This window comes from Candoia aspera, chromosome 5 (genome assembly GCF_035149785.1).
Source record: "Candoia aspera isolate rCanAsp1 chromosome 5, rCanAsp1.hap2, whole genome shotgun sequence".
In the NCBI taxonomy this organism is placed as follows: Eukaryota; Metazoa; Chordata; class Lepidosauria; order Squamata; family Boidae; genus Candoia; species Candoia aspera.
The window spans coordinates 27,410,450-27,430,832 of NC_086157.1; the positions used below are offsets into that span (position 1 = coordinate 27,410,450).

The 20,383-nt window shown below is 42.1% G+C and overlaps 1 protein-coding gene across 2 annotated transcripts; it reads left to right on the forward strand.

Moving 5' to 3' along the window:
• Positions 1–220: 220 nt before the first annotated feature.
• On the forward strand, positions 221–15,478 carry ERCC5 (ERCC excision repair 5, endonuclease). Of its 2 annotated transcripts, XM_063304821.1 has the most exons (12): positions 221–351; positions 480–540; positions 2,576–2,719; positions 4,066–4,273; positions 4,436–5,359; positions 5,820–6,058; positions 6,486–6,605; positions 8,579–8,792; positions 10,639–10,783; positions 10,874–11,074; positions 11,575–11,659; positions 13,835–15,478. In XM_063304821.1, exons 1-12 carry the CDS (start codon positions 236–238, stop codon positions 14,384–14,386), a joined length of 3,009 nt encoding a protein of 1,002 aa, XP_063160891.1. In that variant the 5' UTR covers positions 221–235; the 3' UTR covers positions 14,387–15,478. The 2 variants fall into 2 exon arrangements, with proteins under 2 accessions (XP_063160891.1, XP_063160892.1); XM_063304822.1 differs by lacking the exons at positions 221–351; positions 480–540; positions 2,576–2,719 and adding an exon at positions 2,796–2,812.
• Positions 15,479–20,383: the final 4,905 nt, after the last annotated feature.

Sequence of the window (20,383 nt, forward strand, 5' to 3'; positions counted from 1 at the left end):
AATAAAAAATAATGACTATAAAGCATTTCAATCAATGCTGTTGCAGGCTAAACGAAGGCAAAGAAAAGAAGCTGCAGCCACAGATTCAAAGAAAACTAAGGAGAAGCTTTTGAAAGCATTCCTGAAACGACAAGCAATCAAAACTGCTTTAGCAGGCAGAAGGCAAGAACAAACCCTTGTCTGGGTATAAATGTCTGTGGGAGCTTTTGGTTTTAAGTATTTTGTTTTCCCTAACATGAAATATCCTTGTGTTCCCAGCAATGCTGAATTTCCTAGTCTTTCAGAGGTAAGAAGAGAAGAAGTAGATGACATTTACATGCTCCCTTCCTTACAAGAAGATAAAAAAAATAGGTGAGTGAAATACATAATAGATTGTTATGTAAACATTAAGAAGTGATAGAGCCCAAAACACTCTTTGGTTTTCTGTGGAAAAAGTTTTGACATTTAGCAAATTGCAACCTTTATTTTTTATGGCATAGCTCGGAAGAGGAAGAGGAAAAAGAATGGGAAGAAAGGATGACCCAGAAGAAAGTACTGCAAGTAAGGCTCTTACCTTCTTCATGTTGCATTTCAATCCTTTCAAAATAAACAGGTGATAACAACAACAACAACATTTATACTGTATGCTGACTGATTCCCAGCGATTCAGAAGGATCATGAGGTGAAATCAATATGCTGCAATTCAGTCCTAGTATTATACACACTAGACCCCTTTATGTGGCACAGTAAGCCAGAGTTCTGAATACTTTCTCCCCATGATTTGTTTAATTTTGTATTGGAACTAGGAATTGTGCCTGCTAGCTCCTCTGTTATGCCAGAATTTGAAGGCAGGGTTGACTTCCTCTTTTAATTCTGGCTGTTTGTGCTGCATGTAGTACTAAACCTGTGGGCCTTGAATGTTTCAGTGTGATTCCCCTAGACCATTCCAAAAGTTGGTCCCAAATTGTTGCTTTTAGTATGACAGAAGGCGATAAGTATTAAATATGTGGGAGTACTCATGTTGGCTGTATTTAATTACATTTACGTTAGTTATATTTAAATTAAGTTGAATGTAGTTTTGCTCCAGCATACTCATTTTTGAGGTGGAGTTCCTGGCTTGCGAAAGATTGTGTGATTGTAAGTTTGAAGAAGATTACATACCTATTCACACATTTGTCCCATATTTTAGAAGCAGCAGAGCTGTTAAAGATTTTAGCCTGAGACCACTGGGACCTCACTCTAGACAGAGCAGACAGCACTGGGCTAGTTGAAGCAGAGGCTCAACCCCATAAAAGACAACTTCATAGGCTCTTGTGCCATCTGAAGTTTAATAAAAATGCCCTTTAAATATTTTTGTGATGTGAAAGGTCCCCTGTGCAAGCACCGAATCATGCCTGACACTTTGGGAGGATGCCGCTTTCGCAACATTTTCTTGGCAGACTGTAGCGGGGTGGTTTACCATTGCCTTCCCCAGTCGGCCCCTTCCCCAGCAAGCTGGGTGCTCATTTTACCGACCTTGGAAGGATGGAAGGCTGAGTCGACCTGAGCCAGCTACCCGAAACTCCAGCTTCCGCTGGGATCGAACTCAGGTCGTGGGGAGAGTTTCGGTTGCAATGCTGCTGCCTACCACTCTGCGCCACATGAGGCTTTTAAATATCTTTACATTTTGGAAATTGTCCAAAGTTCAGTTTATTATGTGCCATGATTTGGGTCTATAGCATAAATGGAGAGGAATTTTGAGGAAAGCAATGCTTCCAATCTGTAAGTAAGGAATTTCTGCATAAACCTTTGGATCTCTAAAATCCTGATTTTTTTTAATGACTTCCATAATGCAGTTGTAGGATAGAGTAACAAAAAGGGATTGAGCTGTGAATCAGGAGGAACAAGGTTTTGATGCTAACTAATGAGCTCATTAAGTAATAATTTCTGCTAATTGTACCTTTCGTCCAATCCTAGTCTAGCATCCTGTTTTCCCATAGTAGTCAACCAAGTATTTCTGGGAAGCTCATAAGGAAAGATTTGTAAGGACAATACTTGCTTCCCTGTATTGTTTCCAGGAACTGATATTTCAAAGCCCATTAACAGATCCTGGGGATAACAAGCCACTTCTCTCTGCTTCTCCCCCTTAAATATGCAGGAGGACCCTATATCATACATGCTTTCATCTTGTGGTCTCTGGCATGGCATCTGAGATGCCCTACAGTTTTCCTGATTTTTTTCCTCTTATAATAGAAAAAAGGTTGCCCTTAGAAGGGCAAATTTTGTCTCAGACCTTCATGAGAACTTTAGGATCAGATTTGTTCTTTAGTCTAAAGACATCCCAAGTCACTTTTCTCCCATGTACCAGAGATATACCTTGGACTTTATTGATGAGCTGACACTGGGTGGACTCATTTCTAAAGCTGATCCACTAAATTCCTAATGTGTGCTTACAACCTTCTGCTAGTTGTTTCAGAAAACCAGTGAGTGTGTTCAATCTGTGCAAAGGAGGTTTGGATAGGTCCTTTTTATGCTTTTTGCCTAATCTATGTGTATACCTTATGCACTCATTTTGCAAAACCCATGTTTTTGTGCTCCTGCTTCCTACTTTGCAAAGGAAGAATTGCTTGAAAATCCTCGTTCTGTGGATGTCGAATCAGAAGATTTCTTGATCTTGCCTCCTGAAATAAAACACGAGATCCTCACTGACATGAAGGAATTCACCAAACGAAGAAGAACGTTATTTGAAGCAATGCCTGAGGTAATGGACCGACTTTCCTTTGCCTTGTCACGTGGAAAAACACCTTGTCTGGAGCTGCTGAATCTCTATTAGGCAACCCTTTATCGTGGTTAAGTAATAATGTTGAAAATACTCGGGTAATAATTCTCACCCCCGAGATCAAACCAACAAACCCAACTCATAAAAGTAGCTTTACCAGCCAGGCTTGCCCAACCTGTTAGGCCAAATGCTTGGGGGAATAGCCAGGTCTTTAGTGTCTTACAAAATCTGGATTTTGCCATCTGGATTTCCAAAGGGATGCTGTTCTATAGGGAAGGCAACCTTCTTCCTTGCTCTCTAGTTGCAGTATCTCCAACCAGGGACTTGGAATGACACTATTGTAAGGACTTTTCATATATGAGGAATAACTATTCCTGCTCATGATCAAGTATTTCCAAGTCAGTAGATGTCCTTTCATGTTAAATGTGTTCATCCAACAAACACATATAATGTTGGTACTAGGGGAAAAAAAGGAAGAAAAATTGGAGTAAATTTTAAAAATAGTGATGTTGCTTTTGCCTTTTGAAATCCTTTTTGTTTCAAATCCTATTTTTGTTTCTTATGCAGTGAATACACGTATCTGTTCTGCCAAGTGTCCAGGCAGTGATCAGGTGCCCAGACAATTGGTTCTTTTAGATCCAGAGACGACAAGCATTACCAGTGGATAAAGACATTTTAAGTTTTATTATAAACTTAAGCAAACAGATTTAAACAGAAACACAGTTTAGGCAGATTAAACAGAAGCCTACACAGCATAACATAAAGAAAAATCATTACATACCAAGCAAGTTGACCCCAGCCTCCAATAGGCGGTCAGGAGCCCCTTAGTAAGGACAGCGGAGGTACCCCAGGGCGGCTCCACTTCCACAGCCCCCAGCGCTCAGGTCTGTGCAGAGGCTCCCAAACTCAAAAGGCAGCCCTAAGGTTTTTATCAAAGTCTGGCCCTAAAGCCTCGTGACCCTGTTTTCATGGTACGGAGGCTGCAGGATCTGGCCTTGACCGGGTAGTTCCCAGGGTCTGGAGCACCCGTTTATGACATAATCCAATAGCCTGGGAAGCTACACAGATAAGCTAGTGCTTAACAAAAACGATCTTGGGGTTTTTTCTTCTCCCCCACATTTCAAACAGAAATGAAGAAACAAGCCGGCTAAACATTAGTAGAACTCAAAATAAACTCTAAGCTTCTTTGTGTGAAGGAGAAAAATCAAAATATGTCACTTAAACTCCTTGAAATACAATGGTCTTCTGCGTTGCCACTACAGTATCCTACAAATATAGGAAGTCTAGTTCTTTCAGGCTGTCATTTAATTCCTGTCATTTCATTAAAGGAATCCAATGACTTCTCCCAGTATCAGCTCAAGGGTTTGCTTAAGAAAAGCAGCTTGAATCGACACATAGAAAAAGTGCAGAAGGAGATGAATGAACAACACTCTGGCCAAATCCAGCACCAGTATGAAGAAGATGGGGGCTTCTTGAAAGAATTGGAAACCAGGAGGGTTGTATCTGAAGATACTTCTCATTACATCCTGTTAAAAGGTAGCACAAGAATGGTCCAGGTTCATAGTATTGTTGAAAGATCCTCAATAAATGATTACTGTAGCCTAGTTTCCATTAATGCTTTAAAAATTGCATTTGAATTTTACCAAGCCTCTTTTAAAATATGATTAAATGCCTTTGTTTATGCCTTTTCTCTTTCAGGTACCCAGTCCAAAGGAGATACTTCTAGTCATGTGACATCTGCAAGCCATTCTTCTGCAATGCCTAAAGATTCAAAACCTAGCAAAAATATTAGCAAGATGCAAGTTAAGCCAGTCTCATGTGACCTTTCAAAGATGGAATCAACCAGTAGTATTTATTCAGCACCTCCTTCTCCCAGAACTGTGCTTGCTATCCAGGCTGCTATGTTGGGAAGCAGTTCGGAAGATGAGTTGGAAGATGGAAAGAAGAACCATCCTGATTTAGATAAATGTGAATCCAAGCCCAGTGTAGATGCAGGTAACATGTCTCCACGAACACTCAAAGCTATTCAGCAGGCATTATGTGAGGAGGAGGAAGTTGTCACAGCAACATTTATCAATAGGACTAATAATACTCAGGGAAAAAGAGCTTCCACGAAGGACCATCTTACCAGCAGTTCAGATGAAGAAGAAGGCCAAGATCCTGAAGATCAAAATGAAAAACAACTTTTACCAATATGGCAGTTGGAAAGTAGAAATATTAACCAAAACAGAGAATTTGTGTTGGAACATGATCAGAGTATAGCTAAAAGCCCATGTATCCCTGTTGTGCAAAAAAAACCTTTGTCTGGGACAGAAAATGAAGAAAAAAGTGTGAAAACATGGATTTCTCAAACAGATGTAAGTCTTGTACGATATCAGAGTCCAAACAGCAGCATAAAGCAGCCAGAAATTTCTTTGACTCCAATTCCATTGGTTGGCTCAACCCATTCAGGTTTTGCAGAGTTAGCCCAAACTGGAAAACTTCAGAGTTTAAAGGAATTGGCTAACCATCCAGAAAAAAATGTATCCGGTACACAGAATGAATTTTTGTTTGCTTTAGATACCCCGAAACCTGAAGAGTGTGTGGAACCTCAATCGCAGTCGGAAGAAAGTGATTCTGATGGTATGTCAGCTTTAATTTTATGTTAGAGACAGATTACTGGAATAATTTTTAAAATATATAGAGTAAGTCAGAAAGTAAGACATTCTCTGAACTTTCCTGGCAAGGTGGCTTGTGAATATGCATGTTCAGGTAATTCAGAGATTGATTTAAAACTGTTCAGCTTAGGAAGGCATGCATTTTTCAGGTATTATGGATTTCTCTTGGTTTCTTACCTTTTGCTCTTTTTAATATTGGAGAATGCTTTGGTTTCATGGGAAAAAAAAGTGTTTAAAATACAGATAGGAAGATGTGTGTATCATAGCTGCAGCCAAAGCCTGTAACTAAGTAGTGGTAAATCTACTGTGGTAAGCGATGGCTAGAAGGCATCTAATGTGGTAATGCTTTCATTAAATTTGAACAAAATTGGCTATACGCTATTAACATGATACATAATATATAATGCAATATGCCATATTTATAGGTAGCTTCATTGAAATAGAGGCTGAACCAAGTGGTGAACCACAAGATGGACCATCTGAGACATCCCTTGCTTCCACTGAAGAGCAGGTTGGAATGGTGTCTGAAATGAGGGAGGAGAGTGAGGGCGCTGTGGAGAATGAATCAGAAAATGGTGAAGATGCAGAGCTTGCTATGCAACACCATATTGAAACAAAAGGCACAGAGAAAGCTGAAATTAATGAATGGCAGAATATTAGTATGGTAATTATTTTGCTACTATCTGTACTTGAGGAATCACAAGGCAGAGCTGTGATCTGTGAACTCCTTTTTTATTTTATTGGGATTAATGCATTGGTGATTTTGTGCAGACATGTGGAAGTAATGAAGAATAAGATGACTTCGAAAGGAACAGGGATAAATTTTTCCTGTGATCACGAAGACTAGAAAAGTGTGTGTGTTTATGGGTTTAAAGAGTGAAAATTCTGGATTCTGTTGGTGGAAGCACACCTAATGTAATAATGCTACCTATATCATTTCTCTCTTAGAATTTGAGATAGAGTTTCTCTGTTTATTTTGTCAGGAGTTGAGGGAATTGGTTTCTAATTATATCTGTAAGAGGCTTAAATGAAGACAGGTAACAGACGTAAGTATTTTGGACTGAACAGTGTTTTGGTTTTTATCTTTGTAGGAGGATTTGGAAGTCTTGGAAACAAACCTGTCTGTTGAACAAACAGCACTTCAAGCTCAGAAACAGCAGCAGGAGCGTTCTGCTGCCACTGTGACAGGACAGATGTTCTTAGAGAGCCAGGTTTGTGTCTATAATCCATTGCATTTGTTCTCGGTGGGTGATGGAGACGGCCTATAGAAGAGGAAATTGAGACATGCGGGTTTGGGCAAGACTGTCTAGGCAAATCTGTATTTTAGATGGGACATAAAGTACCTGAGCAATGTGTTTTGAGATAATAGCGTTAGGTTTGTTCCATGTCCAGTTTTCCCTTTTAAGACTCTTGGACCTTTGAAATGTAGAAGAATCTCTATGCTGCAAGGAATTCCAATGAGTTCCATTAAGCTTTTAAGAAAATGTATCATGTATTTAATGTTAAGTTGTATATAATACCAAAAATATTCCTTTAATTTTAAACTCATTAGACTGTACTATTTTTGAACATTTATTGCTTTCATTGATGAGATGGTTTAGGAAGGAATGATTGAACTTGATTCACTTGAAGTAGTTGGAATTGGTGTCCAATTCATTTTGCAAAATGTATCAGTAGTAACAGGATCAGAGATTCAATGATTAACCTCTAGATCTATAAAGTCTTTATAGTTTTCAATCTGGTGATCAATTCCATTCCTTGTATTGAACAAACTAATCCTCATGTTTAAAAAGAGTATGTTCCAGGACAAGTAGGAGGAGAGAAAGATCAGGAAATGAAGATTTTCCCATCTTTCTCACATTCCCAGATTCCTAAAATAAATGTTAAGCATCAATTTGAAATAGTTGATGCTATTTTTTTTTAATGTTGGGGAAGAATGGAATATCCCTAACTGATAGAGAATCCAGCGCTAACATAATTAGAACTGGAATCAGAAAGTATTTGAATTTCTGATAATATGAATTATCTTAATTGAAAGACATCAAAACAATTATTTCAAATTTTATATGTGTTTTGCTTATATAGTTTACCTTGACATTCTTTGTGTTATGGAAATAAAGTAGACAGTGGATTTGGGAATTTTGAAAATAAAAATAGAATTTTAGGATGAATGGTCATTTTAAATACAGCTATTCTATCAAGCAGTGCTAAGGAAAGATGCTGCCATGACTTCAGTGTCATTTGAATCTTTGACAAAAGAGGGTCACAATTTATTTATTAACCCAATTTATATGGCCATCCATCTCACCAGATGTGACCCTGGGTGGCATACAACAATTTATTTATTTATTTATTTTGGGGGGGTTGCCTTCAAGATAGTGTTGACTCCTGGCAGCTGCCTGGACAAGTCTCTGCATTTTTCTGCTCAGGACTGCCTGCTTCCTAGGGCTGCTGAGAGAAAGCGACTGGCCCAAGGTCACCAGCCAGATTTCATGCCTAAGGCAGGACTAGAACTCACAATCTCCTGGTTTCTAGCCTGCTGCCTTAACCACTAGACCAAACTGGCTTTTTATTTTTTACTTGGTGCCAATTTTAGTAATAATTACTTCCAGATGTCTAAATCCATCAGGAATGATGCAAAGTCTAACAGTTTTTGAAGTTGTTCCTGTAACTCATAATCAATATTAATTAACAGATGTTATATGAAAGTTAGCTTCCAAACTTGTCACCGAATACAATATATTTCAAATTGCAATTGGGTTATGCTTCTGCTAGGTTTTTAACAAAAATGAGTATATTATCTGCCAATTACATGATATTCTGTTTTGATACTAAGACCCTGAATTCTTGTTTTTTCTTGTACTCTGTGCAAGAAATTTTAGAGTAAGATGAAGCAAAATAAAAGAAAATGGGAATCTTTATTTATTGCTCTTAGTCATCTGAAAAAAATGTATCTGATCCATTTATGCTAATTATTGCTTGTACTGATGAATGTAGCTGATTAATTACAGAAATAATGTCAAAGTCTCATTTCCAATAACCAATTCCAGGTTTTAAAGTTATATCTTCTAGAAGTCCATGCATTCTGTTCCAGGAAATCACATAATACACGTGATGGATCAACTGACCCTTAGAAGATTTTACCACCAACTAATTTTGGAGCTGTTTTCCTGCTTGTTCACAGGAACTTCTGCGCCTCTTTGGCATTCCATACATCGAGGCTCCAATGGAAGCAGAAGCTCAGTGCGCTGTCTTGGATCTTACTGATCAAACATCTGGGACAATCACAGATGACAGTGATATTTGGTTGTTTGGAGCCCGGCATGTGTACAAAAACTTCTTCAGTCAAAACAAGTATGTCGAATATTATCAGTATGTGGACTTCCAAAATCAGCTAGGTAATTGATTATATGGAACGTTGGATCTTCGGTTCTTCTATCTTTTTCCAAATGCATAATTTATAAACTTATATGCCCATCATACTGTTTCCTTTTGGGGTAAACAATATTAGACAGAGGGCAGAAAATGAATAAGAAATAGGAAGTCAAAGGAATTGAATCATGAGAAAAGGAAAGAGAGAAGGAAATACAGCTAAATCTAATTTACATCAAACCAGTCACTATTCCTTTCCATACCACTCTGTCTTGCAAACAATTCTTGTTTCCATCTTATCTATACACTTGTTAATACATTGCCTTTTGTCCTTTAGATTCTTATCTCTCTCTGTTTGAGGATCTCTTCAATGCCATCTCCACACAAATTCCTTAATCTACCCCTCCCTCTTGACTTATTAATGCTTCCTCCATATACTTGTTTGTGATTTGGTCTTCATTCATTCTCTCTGTATGATCAAACAGCTTCAGCATACTATTTTATACTGATCACTCACTTTTATATTCAGCCTGCAAGATCAGTACCCATTCATTCTCAATCCAATCTCTCCTTTGTTAACCATGCATATTTCTAAAGTGTGCTATTCCCGCTGCATTCAACCTACTTTTATGTTTCTGCTGATTTCCCAATGCTAACATCCATATAAAAAAATGGATATAAGCATGCTGTTATACACAATCATTTTTGCTTCTTTCAACAGTCATTCCTGAGGATGGGCTACCTATTACCTACTACCCTTTTATCAGCATTGGCCCATTTTAAAAGGTCTGTCCTTTTCCCCTTTTTTAGTAAACATTCCATTAAGGTACACAAATAAATCTACTTGCTCTAGTTTTTGCCATTTATGTATAATTTGCAATAATTCCCTCCATTTTTCCTGTCAGCTACCTTGGGCTCTGATCCATTTGTTTTCAGGTCCATGCTTCTGTTGCATCATACAATCTGTCAAATATTTGTTGCAAATATTTTGGATTCTCAGCCAACTCAATATCATCTGAATACAAAAATATATCTGTTCATGGCCCTGCCATCACCACAAATACTCCTTATACATTTAGACATAGATATGTTAAACAATCAGCGGAACAGCTAATCTTTGCTTAATACCGAACCATTTGCTAAGCATTTCATTTATTCTTATATATGCTTTTGTTACATGTGCTCCCAGGTTTGACTTATGGTCACTCACTCACACTCTCACAGCCTGTTGAGGCAGGCTGAAGTTTTAATTGGTCCAGAATGTAGTGGCATGGGTAATTATGGGCACATTTCGTTATGCCCATCTGAACCTCTATTCCATAAGCTGCACTGGCTCCTAATAGGCTTCTGGTTGTGATTCAAGATGCTGGTTATCACCTTTAAGGCCTATGTGGCAGAGGACTGGGTTACTTGCGGGACACCTTCTTCCAAGAACATGTGCCCCCCAAACAAAATTCCATAGGAATGGCATGCTCCAGATTCCCTCTTAAATATTATGGGGCCTAGGACGTGTGGCTGCCCCGGAACAATCTCTTCCCCCAATATATAACAGGCCCCAACTCTGCTTGCCTTTAGAAAAGTGGGTAAAACCTGGCTTTTTTCCCAGGTGTTTAGGTGGAGCCCCCTTTTAGCTGTCTAATTATAGTGTTTGGTCATCATTTTATATTTTATATATTGGGTTGTTCTTTTTAACCTTGTATGGTTAGTTTTCTTTGTTTATTTTTGTTTTTGTTGTACTCCACCCAAAGTCACTTTGTTTGAGTCGGACAGCCCTACAGTATAAATCCCTGAAATAAATAAATAAAACAAATCTTTCTGCTACATGTTAAGAAAGTTGCGGATGATCACCTGCGGCTTCCTTCTTTTCCTCAGGCTTGGATCGAAACAAGTTGATTAATTTGGCCTATCTCCTTGGCAGTGACTACACCGAGGGTGTTCCTAACGTTGGCTGTATAACAGCAATGGAGATTTTGAATGAATTCCCTGGGCGAGGACTAGAGCCTCTCTTAGAACTAATGTAGGCAAGTTTTACCATGGGGTTTCATTTTTCATTTCCAGAGCCCAAGGCAAGATCATTTTTTAATATGCTTGTTCTTTTTTCCTCTAGGGAATGGTGGGCTGAAGCTCAAAAGAATAAGAAAATACGTCCCAATCCATATGACACTAAAGTGAAGAAAAAGCTGCGGCACATAGAAATTGCCCCTGGTTTCCCAAATCCTGCTGTGGCGGAAGCTTATCTGCACCCTGTGGTAGATGAGTCAAAGGGGTCCTTTATTTGGGGAAGACCTGATGTGGAACAAATTAGAGAATATCCTTTCCCCTGTTTGTTCCCTTAACTGTTAAAAAAGAAGATACTCTAGTACAAATGTTCGTGTAGGTAAACTATGCTTCAGTGTGGTGATTTCTTGTTTCCTTCTTTGTGTGGAAGAATTTTAGATTCCATAGTTAGTACATTATTTATCTGGTGAGAGCAGATTTAATTTTTCTGAATACTAATTTAGTAGCACTTCCTTGGTATATTACTTGTTTTTGTTTGCTTGATGCAGAGTTTTGACACTAGCGTAAATAAAATTAGGAGGCTCAGTCTATTAAATACCATGTTTGGCTTTTATTCATTTAAAAAAACAGCAACGACTGTTTACTTGCCTGATGCAGTTGTCAGTATAAAATAGCCTGGGAATACATAGTTTTTACACGTGAAGAGGAATGTAAGATTAAGATTAGCAAAAGAGCTTCAACATGTCTAATTCAGACAGATCTTTAGAAATCTTTTCAGTGTGCTTGTTACTGATCCTTAACTGTTTGCATATTTTGCCAAAGTCATTTTGGATGGACTAAGTTAAAAACTGACGAAGTCCTCTTTCCTGTCCTCAAACAACTGAATATTCAACAGGTATTACTGAAAATGAACCTTTTCTTTGATAGTGGTGTTGATGGTCTTGCAGTGCTGAAGCCAGGTTTGCTGCAAACTGACAAAACTACTTACCTATGTACATGTAATACTGAATAGAGCATTAAGGGTATATTTTTCCCTCCCACAAAATATATAATAAATATATAACTAAATTGCCATACTGTATCAGTTGCGTTGTTGTGGGAAAGTAGCATCCTTGAGAATCAAATTTTAAAAAGCAGATGATTAATTAGAATGCAGTAGGAAAATTGGTTGGATTGGATGAAAATATAATCAAGAATTAAGCTATGTGTCCCATAATTTCAGAACTGTTATTTTATATACCATCTGAAAAGAGCAGTATATAATATAAAATGAGCATTCTACTGCTTTGGGGGAAAGGACATAATTGTTCCTAAATCAATGATAGCTGCTGTGTTTGTTTTGACACATTTGATGTAGGGCCAGTCCAGAAGAACAAGTGTCTCTCTGGTGCTTACTGGGCTGGGTGTTTTTTGTTCCCCTGTAATCAAATATACAGCTCCTCAATCTCCTTATAAGGGACATCACAATGTTTCTACGCTACAGATAGTTTCTTTGTGTTCAGCCAAGTTACTCGCTTTTAAAAAGAGATATGGGTTGTACCAAAATTTTAAAGTAAAAGGTGTATCTTTCAAGCATTTCTAAACTGAAATATATTTTCTCGTAAGACTGATGTAAGTAAGTACATAAAAAGGGATCTGGATTTAGTTTGTGTGCAGATCTCTTGATTTTTAAGTCCAGGAACTGTCAACATTAGTCTTCCTGCTGATGGCTGGAATATTTGTCAGAAGAAAGAAGACCCTTCTTTCTCTGAAGCAGAATTGATATTCAGGCCAAAATTGTTCTCTTGGCAGCCTGTAATTTGAGAGCAAATGCCTTTTTTAGAAGATGCTGAATCTTAATATTGAGTAGACAAAAGTCATATCTAGATGGCTTGCTTTCATGGTCACTGTCCTAGAATAAAGCAGGATACTTTTCCCCCCTTTGTTCAGAGATTGAAAGCAACCGTAGGGAATGGCAGAGGAGCTGTTTGAATGTACAGTGTTCATAATCCCAGCATTTAGAATTGATTACACTAAGGGATCATTGCCAAAAGACCAGGCTTCACTCATGTAGTAGCTGGTTAGAAATTGCAAAAAAGTTTATGCAGCCTGCTTTTCTATATCCAAGATTTGTAAAGGTCAAATCTAGGCAAATATTATATGTGTAAAAAAGCACAAATGTATAGCAGTCTTGGTAATTATATAAGAAGTTGTTGGTTGCTGCTATTTAGCAATCTGCATGTTTTTTCTAATTATTTATAATTTATAACCTTTCCAAGTAAACCCTGACAGAAACCATAATGTAAAAATGCAGCCATCAATAGTTAATATTTTAAAGACATATTATCAATATCAATACAAACAACAGCAGCCTGTACTAAATGGTCACTTACCAAAAGTTGTCTAAATAAACAGGTTGATATCAACCTATGAAAGCAATCTGTCGTCAAGCTCTGGGGAAGCTTTTAAAAAGATGTTTAGGTACCACTAAGAGCAAGTGCCTATTGCAGCCTGGAGTGGAGCCATATTGATTGCTGGAGAGAATCATGAGAAAATATACATATTGTGTAGATGGTTTGGCTCAGAAGAGCTTTTGTGAGGTAAAGAGTCTAAGCCAAAAAGGGAATTTATAATTTACTTTAGTGGGATCCCTCTGTGCCAACAAAAATAAAGCTGAGTGGGGCTGCTGAGAAACTAGAGTGGGATATTAAAAAATTGGGGCAACCCTAATGGAGGGCACCCCCTAACAGCCAAATGAAGACTCAGGGTGAATTGACCTGCTTGTCCTCCTTAAAGCACCTAGAGGTGTTAGGGAATATCTGGCAATCCAGGTGTTGTGGAACTGCATTTTTTATTATTCCTCACTATTGTCAGTTGATGCTGCTGGGAACTCTAGTTCAGTACAAGCTGGAGAGCCACAGATTTCCTACTCCATCTTAAAATATATTGGGACAAGGCACAACTAGCTAGAGCTCTGAAGAGATGTGCTCTTGTCAAGGATGTGAATTTTGTTGGAGTTTTTCTTTACTGCAGATAGTATTCTCCCTAACCCTTATAGCATCTCACAGGGATACTTTCCTTTCTTTTGTAGACTCAGCTGCGTATTGACTCATTCTTCAGGCTTGCACAACATGAAAAACAAGCCATCAAGAGCCAAAGGCTTCGCCGAGCTGTGACCTGCATGAGAAGGAAAGAGAAGGAAGAAGAGGAAAGTGAGGTCCAGGAGGCAACTGCAGTCCTAGAAGAAGAATTTAAACAGAGGAAAGGGCGGACATCCAGTAAAGGAAGAGCTGCATGTCAGAGCCGAGGAGGCAAACGGAAAAAATGCCCACCATCTGAGCAACGGGGCTTTCACGGCGGTGGCTTCGTAGGAGAGGTTCTGCTCTCGGAGGCATCCAGTGAGTCGTCAGTGGATGACTTGGAGAATGAAGCTTCCGAGAAGTACAGAAGAGGGGAGAATGCAAAGATGCTCAAAACAAATGTGGCAAGTCACAAGACTAGCCTAGAGGTTGCATCTGCTCACAGTGAAGCAGGGAGCAGTAGCTCCAGTGCAGAGGAGGAAAAACAGATGGTGACAGCCAGGCCCGTGTTTGAGGGCAAAAAAGCACGAGGCAAGACTTTACGGGGAAGGTGGAAGAAATAATGCTAGCTGGAAACATACATGGGGTTTTAAACATTATCTTATAAATGACATAATATAAGTTTCACTAGAAAGGCATTGTTTCCCACTTTCTTATCAATTCCCATCCCATATTTGATTTTTTTAATATATTGAGACTGTTTATATACTTAATAACAGCACGATATGAAAGTTTTAAAAACCTTTTTAAATAGGAAACATCTGTTTTCTCCTCAAGATAGCTTCTGCTAAAGTTTGTCGGCTTGCTTCTTAGAATTATCTGACGGTGATTTGTGGCAGGTATGGTTTTTGGGTTGAAAATGAATTCAACTTAATGGTGTTGCTAATCTGACATTAAGCTTCACGTATCACAATATAAAACAAGTGAGCTACTATACAGAGCTTCTGTATCTCACTAGTAGGAAATACAGTATGTGGGACAGCCTCATTTCCGCGTATCTTGCTGTGCACTTATTATTAAAAATTGGTTTGTGTGGGGGTATAATTCATATAACTGCGAGACTTAATTATTATTAAAGCAATCTTTCAAGGTGCTTTCTTCTGAATGGCCAGAATCATTTTATTGGTTTCAATACCTACAAATAAGTAGCATTGTCCAAAAGGAATGATAAAAACAAGATAGATGTCATGTCCCCCGTTGCGATGTATACATACATACATCGCAACGGGGAACATGCCTTTCCGATGAAGGGGAAGGGGAAGGAAAGAATCAGTGCTAATCCTATAAGCACTGAAAGATATAAAACAGATAAAGGACAAAGGGGCATACCTTTGCCCTGACCCGGGAAGCCATTATCCTATCTCCCTGACATCTCTGCATTACCACGGGGGACACACCTGCTCCGGACACAGGAAGAGGACAGAGGCAATCAGCGCTAATCCCCCTGATCGCCCATCGAGACTCCGGAATCGCCCCCTGATCGCCCATCGAGACTCCGGGTTCACTGTCGGGCAAGACTTTGGGACAATGGGGGGTGGGGAAGGATCAGGTCCAGACCGCAGGTATTTACCGGCTACCTCGCACACCATGTGCTCATTCCCGTCTTTCTCTGTGTCTGCATTCTATTCCTAATAAACCAGATATCCTTAGCCCTGGCTGGTGAGTCTGTGTTTTATTAGAATAAGGCAACCATCACATAAAGACGGGAATCAAAATTTTTTTTTCCGCTAGCGCCATTCCAGATTTTGTCTGTGAGGGATCAAAGCTGGCGATGGAGAGACTCAACCCACGAAGAGGTGGCTACCAGAGGACCGGCGGCGGGGCACCCGACTCCATGGCACGGACAATCGGTGAGAACCCTATTCCCAGACGGTACGAAGTCCAGGAGGGTTCGGGATCAAGCTCGGAGGAGGAGGAGGCCGGAAGGAGCAGGACACCTGAAGCCACCAGAGAGTCGCAGGGTGAGTGGGTCACCCTGGACGAGACACCGGGATCCCTGCCAGAGACGCTCGGGGCGTCTAGGAAGCCACAGGATCTGCTGTCATCGATCGCAGGAGCGGAGGGAAGGCGCCGGATCAGACAAACCGAGGAAGGCTCACAGACAGCTGAGAGGCTGAGGATAATGGAGGCGAGGCTGGAGTCAATCGAACAGCTGTTCCTGAGATGGTTGGTGGTGTGGGAATCCTGAGGAAGGGGTGAGGTGGAACCAGGTACCAGAAGTCCGTCACCCCCCCTCCCACCCCTGAGACACGACAGCTGGGGAGAGGAAGGAGATGGCAGGAGGCTGAGGCAGCGCCAGGCAGAGTTCACCTCGCGGAGTCCGCCAGGAGGTCAGCTTCCCCCCCTCCCCCCCTGGAGAGGCGACCGCTGGGAAGAGGCTGGAGCCGGCACGAAACTGAGGCAACGCCGCCCGGAGTCCGGCTTGGGGAATCCCCACACCGGGACCGGAGAACCTCAGCAGCCCGAGGTACGCCCAGACGACCAGATGGGTTTTGGAGCCCACCAGGAGCGGGAGTGATAGACTTCGGGGTCAAATTCGACGGGGACCCAGCAACATTAGCCTTCTTCCTAACAAATGCAAAGAACTACATGGAAGTATTTGGGCCATATTTCCACTCAGAAAAGGGCAAAATTAATGCCATTGCTAACAAACTTAAAGGAAGGGCGGCTGACTGGTATGTGCAGCTATGCCAGGCAGAAGCACCAGAGCTTGATGAATTTGACGAGTTCCTCTGGGCACTAGATCTGCACTTCAGAGACCCCTTAGAAAAGGAGAGAGCGAAGAGATCCCTAAGGGGAATCAGCCAAGGGCAATGATCTGTAGCAGATTATGCCATGGAATTCAAAGCCCTGGCTGGAAAGGTGGTGGACTGGTCGCAGTCTACCCTAATTGAACGTTTCAAAGAGGGCTTGAACTTGGATGTTCTGAGGTGGGTTCTATGAGAGACGACCCAAACACTCTACATGAGTGGATATTGCTGGCCGGTAAGGTGGAAAATGCCCAGGAAACCTTCCTACAAGCCAGGAGGGCGGCGCAACAAGTGGCGACGGTAAAGGGACCCCGAACCGCTGCAGGACCGGTGAGGCCAACATCCCAACCCTGGAGAGAGGAGAGGGAGCGATGGTTCACCAAGGGGCAGTGCCTTCAATGCGGGAAAGAGGACCACAAAGCGGCGGCGTGCCCAAAAACAAAGGTAGTTGACAGGCCAGGAAAAACGCCAGGCAAACCACCCGTAGGGCCCAAAAAGATGCCAGCGGCCAGTGGAGAGATCGGAGCAAAAGAACTACCTTACTCCATTGAAGAGGAGGAGAGCGACCAGGAAGAACCGGCGGGAAACGCCAGCCACCTGCCCTGAGAAGCGCCGGAGGGCAGGTGGAGGAGGAGAATGGGTGCAGCGACGTCTGGGTGAGTGCCAACTGTCCCAACCTGTACGTAAAAGTTAAGTTAGGTTCCACCAAGAAGTCGAAGTCTGGGCCCTAATAGACTTGGGCTGTTCTAGGTGCCTAATGCACCCGGACGTGGTTGCCGATTTAAATCTCCCATGCTTTCCACTTCAGCACCACATAGTTTTTACGCAATTGGACGGTTCGGCAGCGGGAGGGGGCCCGGTCACCCAATTCAACGGAGAAGTGGCGCTGCAGTTAGGCAGCCACCGGGAGAGACTGAAATTTGTGGCACTGGTGGGCCACCCTTTAATCATCTTAGGCATTCCGTGGCTGGTACGAAGGAACCCATACATAAATTGGGAAACCAGGACGATCACTTTTGCAGACGGCTTCTACCAAGCACCTACAGGGGACCGAATTCCCCGTGCTGCAGTGGGGAGGGCGGCGTCTACAACCACGCATCTGGCTGCAGCGGCCCTGGAAGGCTTGCCGGACAAATACGCTGAGTTTGCAGATGTGTTCGGGGAGAAAGAAGCAGACAAACTCCCACCCCACAGAAAGACTGACTGCGCGATAGAACTGGTCCCCAACACACCCTTGCCAAAGCCCAAAATTTACGCAATGACCCAGAAAGAACTGGCAGCATTGCGGGAGTTTGTGGACAAGAACTTAGCACGAGGCTTCATCGAGCCTGCAAACTCGCCAGTTGGAGCCCCAGTGTTGTTCAGAGAAAAAAAGGATGGGACATTAAGACTCTGTATGGACTACCGCGGATTAAATTCGTTGTCCATATCAAACAAATATCCCTTGCCCCTAATCAAAGACATATTAGCACATCTGGCAAAGGGGAAAATATTCTCTAAACTGGACTTGTGAGAAGCCTATTTCCGCATACGGGAGGGGGATGAGTAGAAGACGGCTTCCAATTGCCCACTGGGATCATTCCAATATAAAGTGTTACCGTTTGGTTTGGCAGGGGCACCAGGGGTATTTATGCAATTGATCAACGAGGTCTTGCACGAACACTTGTTCAAGGGGGTCTTTGTGTATTTAGACAATGTATTGATATATTCTGAGACTGAAGAGGAGCACGAACGCTTGGTTAAGCAGGTGCTCAGGAAACTCCGCAAAGCTGAGCTATTTGCCAAGCTTTCTAAGTGCGAGTTTCATAAATCTCAGCTAGATTATCTGGGTTACAGAATCTCTGAGAGGGGCATCGAAATGGACCCTGGGAAAGTCCAGGCCATCCTGGCATGGGAGTGCCCGCGCACTAGGAGGCAACTACAAAGTTTTCTGGGATTTTCTAATTTTTACAGGGGGTTCATCAAGGGACTAGCGGAAATCGTTTTGCCCCTAATTTACTCCACACCAAGGGTTTGGGAGACACGCGCAAGGCACGAAACCCGGGAGCGCTACTTAACTGGACACCTGAATGCCAAAGGGCTTTTGATCATCTCAAAAGCCTGTTCACAGCTGAACCGGTTCTGCAACACCCCGACCCCACCAAGCCCTTTGTAGTTCAAGTAGATGCCTCCGATTTCTCAATTGGGGCGATCTTGCTTCAGTGGGAGCCAAATGATCAGCTGAAGCCCTGCGCATACCTCTCCCGCAAGTTCTCCGAAACAGAACGGAGATGGCATGTATGGGAGAAAGAGGCTTTTGCCATCAAAGCTGCCTTAGAGGCATGGCGACACCTCCTGGAAGGGGCCACACACAGCTGGGTTGCCAAGCTGTCATGCGCAGCCAAACTGAAATGCAGTGTACTCCAGCACAAACGCCCGCAAGGGGAGGGAGATGCATGTCAATTTCATCGCAATTGCAACAGCAGTTCGTACAAGCCTTAAAAACGGATACATGGTTGCAAACCAATAAAAACAATGTTTCTTTTGAAAAAGATTTGGCTTGGAAACAAAATAGCCTGTACGTGCCAGAGCAATTGCGAGCAGAGGTTCTGAGACATTCTCACGATGACAGGGCACTTTGGCTTTGTAAAAACGTTACATCTGGTAAGGTGACAATTCTGGTGGCCTACACTTAGGAGGGATGTAAAAGATTATGTTGCTGCTTGCCTTACTTGTGCTATGGCCAACCGAAAAGTGGGGAAGCCCCAGGGGCTGTTGCAGCCGGTGGCAAGCCCCTCCCGCCCTTGGGAGGAAATCTCAATGGATTTCATAGTAGACTTGCCACCCAGCCAATGGAAAACAGTCATCTGGGTGGTTAAGGACTACTTTTCGAAACAGGCACATTTTATCCCATGCGCCTCCATTCCCTCTGCTCAACAGCTGGCATGCCTCTTTTTAAATCACATCTACAAATTACACGGTACCCCCTCCCACTTGGTCACAGATAGGGGTACACAATTTACTTCACAATTCTGGAAAGCATTTTTTTAGTTGATTGGCACCAAGCAGGCATTGTCCACTGCTTGGCACCCCCACACGGATGGCTCTACGGAAATCCTTAACTCCACCCTGGAGCAATTTTTGCGCTCCTTTGTAAGCTACCAGCAAGATGATTGGGTAAACTTACTCCCATTTGCTGAGGTGGCATACAACAATGCAGTGCACCAGAGCACGGGCCACACCCCCTTTCGGGTAGTCTATGGACGAGACTTCGTCCTGATCCTGGAGTTGCCACAGCCAGCGATCCCGCCTTGTTCCCCAGATGACTGGGCTGCTCAGCTAGCCAACGTTTGGCCAATCATTCAGCTGGCTCTCTCCGAAGCCCAAGCAACCTACAAGCATTATGCGGACAACCACAGGGCTGCGCAGCCAGACTTCAAAGTGGGAGATAAGGTCTACCTCTCCACTAAATTCATTAAGTCTCTGCAGCCCTCAAAGAAGTTAGCCCCCAAGTTCATTGGCCCTTTTCCAATAGGGGAAATAATCAACCCGGTAACTTTCAAGTTAGAATTGCCACACAACTTGAAACGCATACACCCGGTGTTCCATTGTGCCTTACTGAAACTGGCTATCTCCTCAAAGTGGCATAACAAACCCCCCCTGCCTCCTCCCATCATGATCGATGGGCAGCAGCACTTTGAAATAAAGGAGGTCCTAGATTCCAGAAGGCTATGGGGCACCCTTCAGTACCTGGTCCGCTGGAGACATCTCCCCCACCCTGAGTGGGTGCATGCCTGGGATGTCCCAGCGCAACGGCTAGTCACACGCTTC

Bases quoted from the DNA above. Each gene is read 5' to 3' on its own strand.
- ERCC5 (XM_063304821.1), top strand. From the start codon at position 236: ATGAAATATCCTTGTGTTCCCAGCAATGCTGAATTTCCTAGTCTTTCA. The intron at 5,360-5,819 runs GTATGTCAGCTT...CCATATTTATAG, and splicing joins GGAAGAAAGTGATTCTGATG to GTAGCTTCATTGAAATAGAG. The intron at 6,059-6,485 runs GTAATTATTTTG...TTATCTTTGTAG, and splicing joins AATGGCAGAATATTAGTATG to GAGGATTTGGAAGTCTTGGA.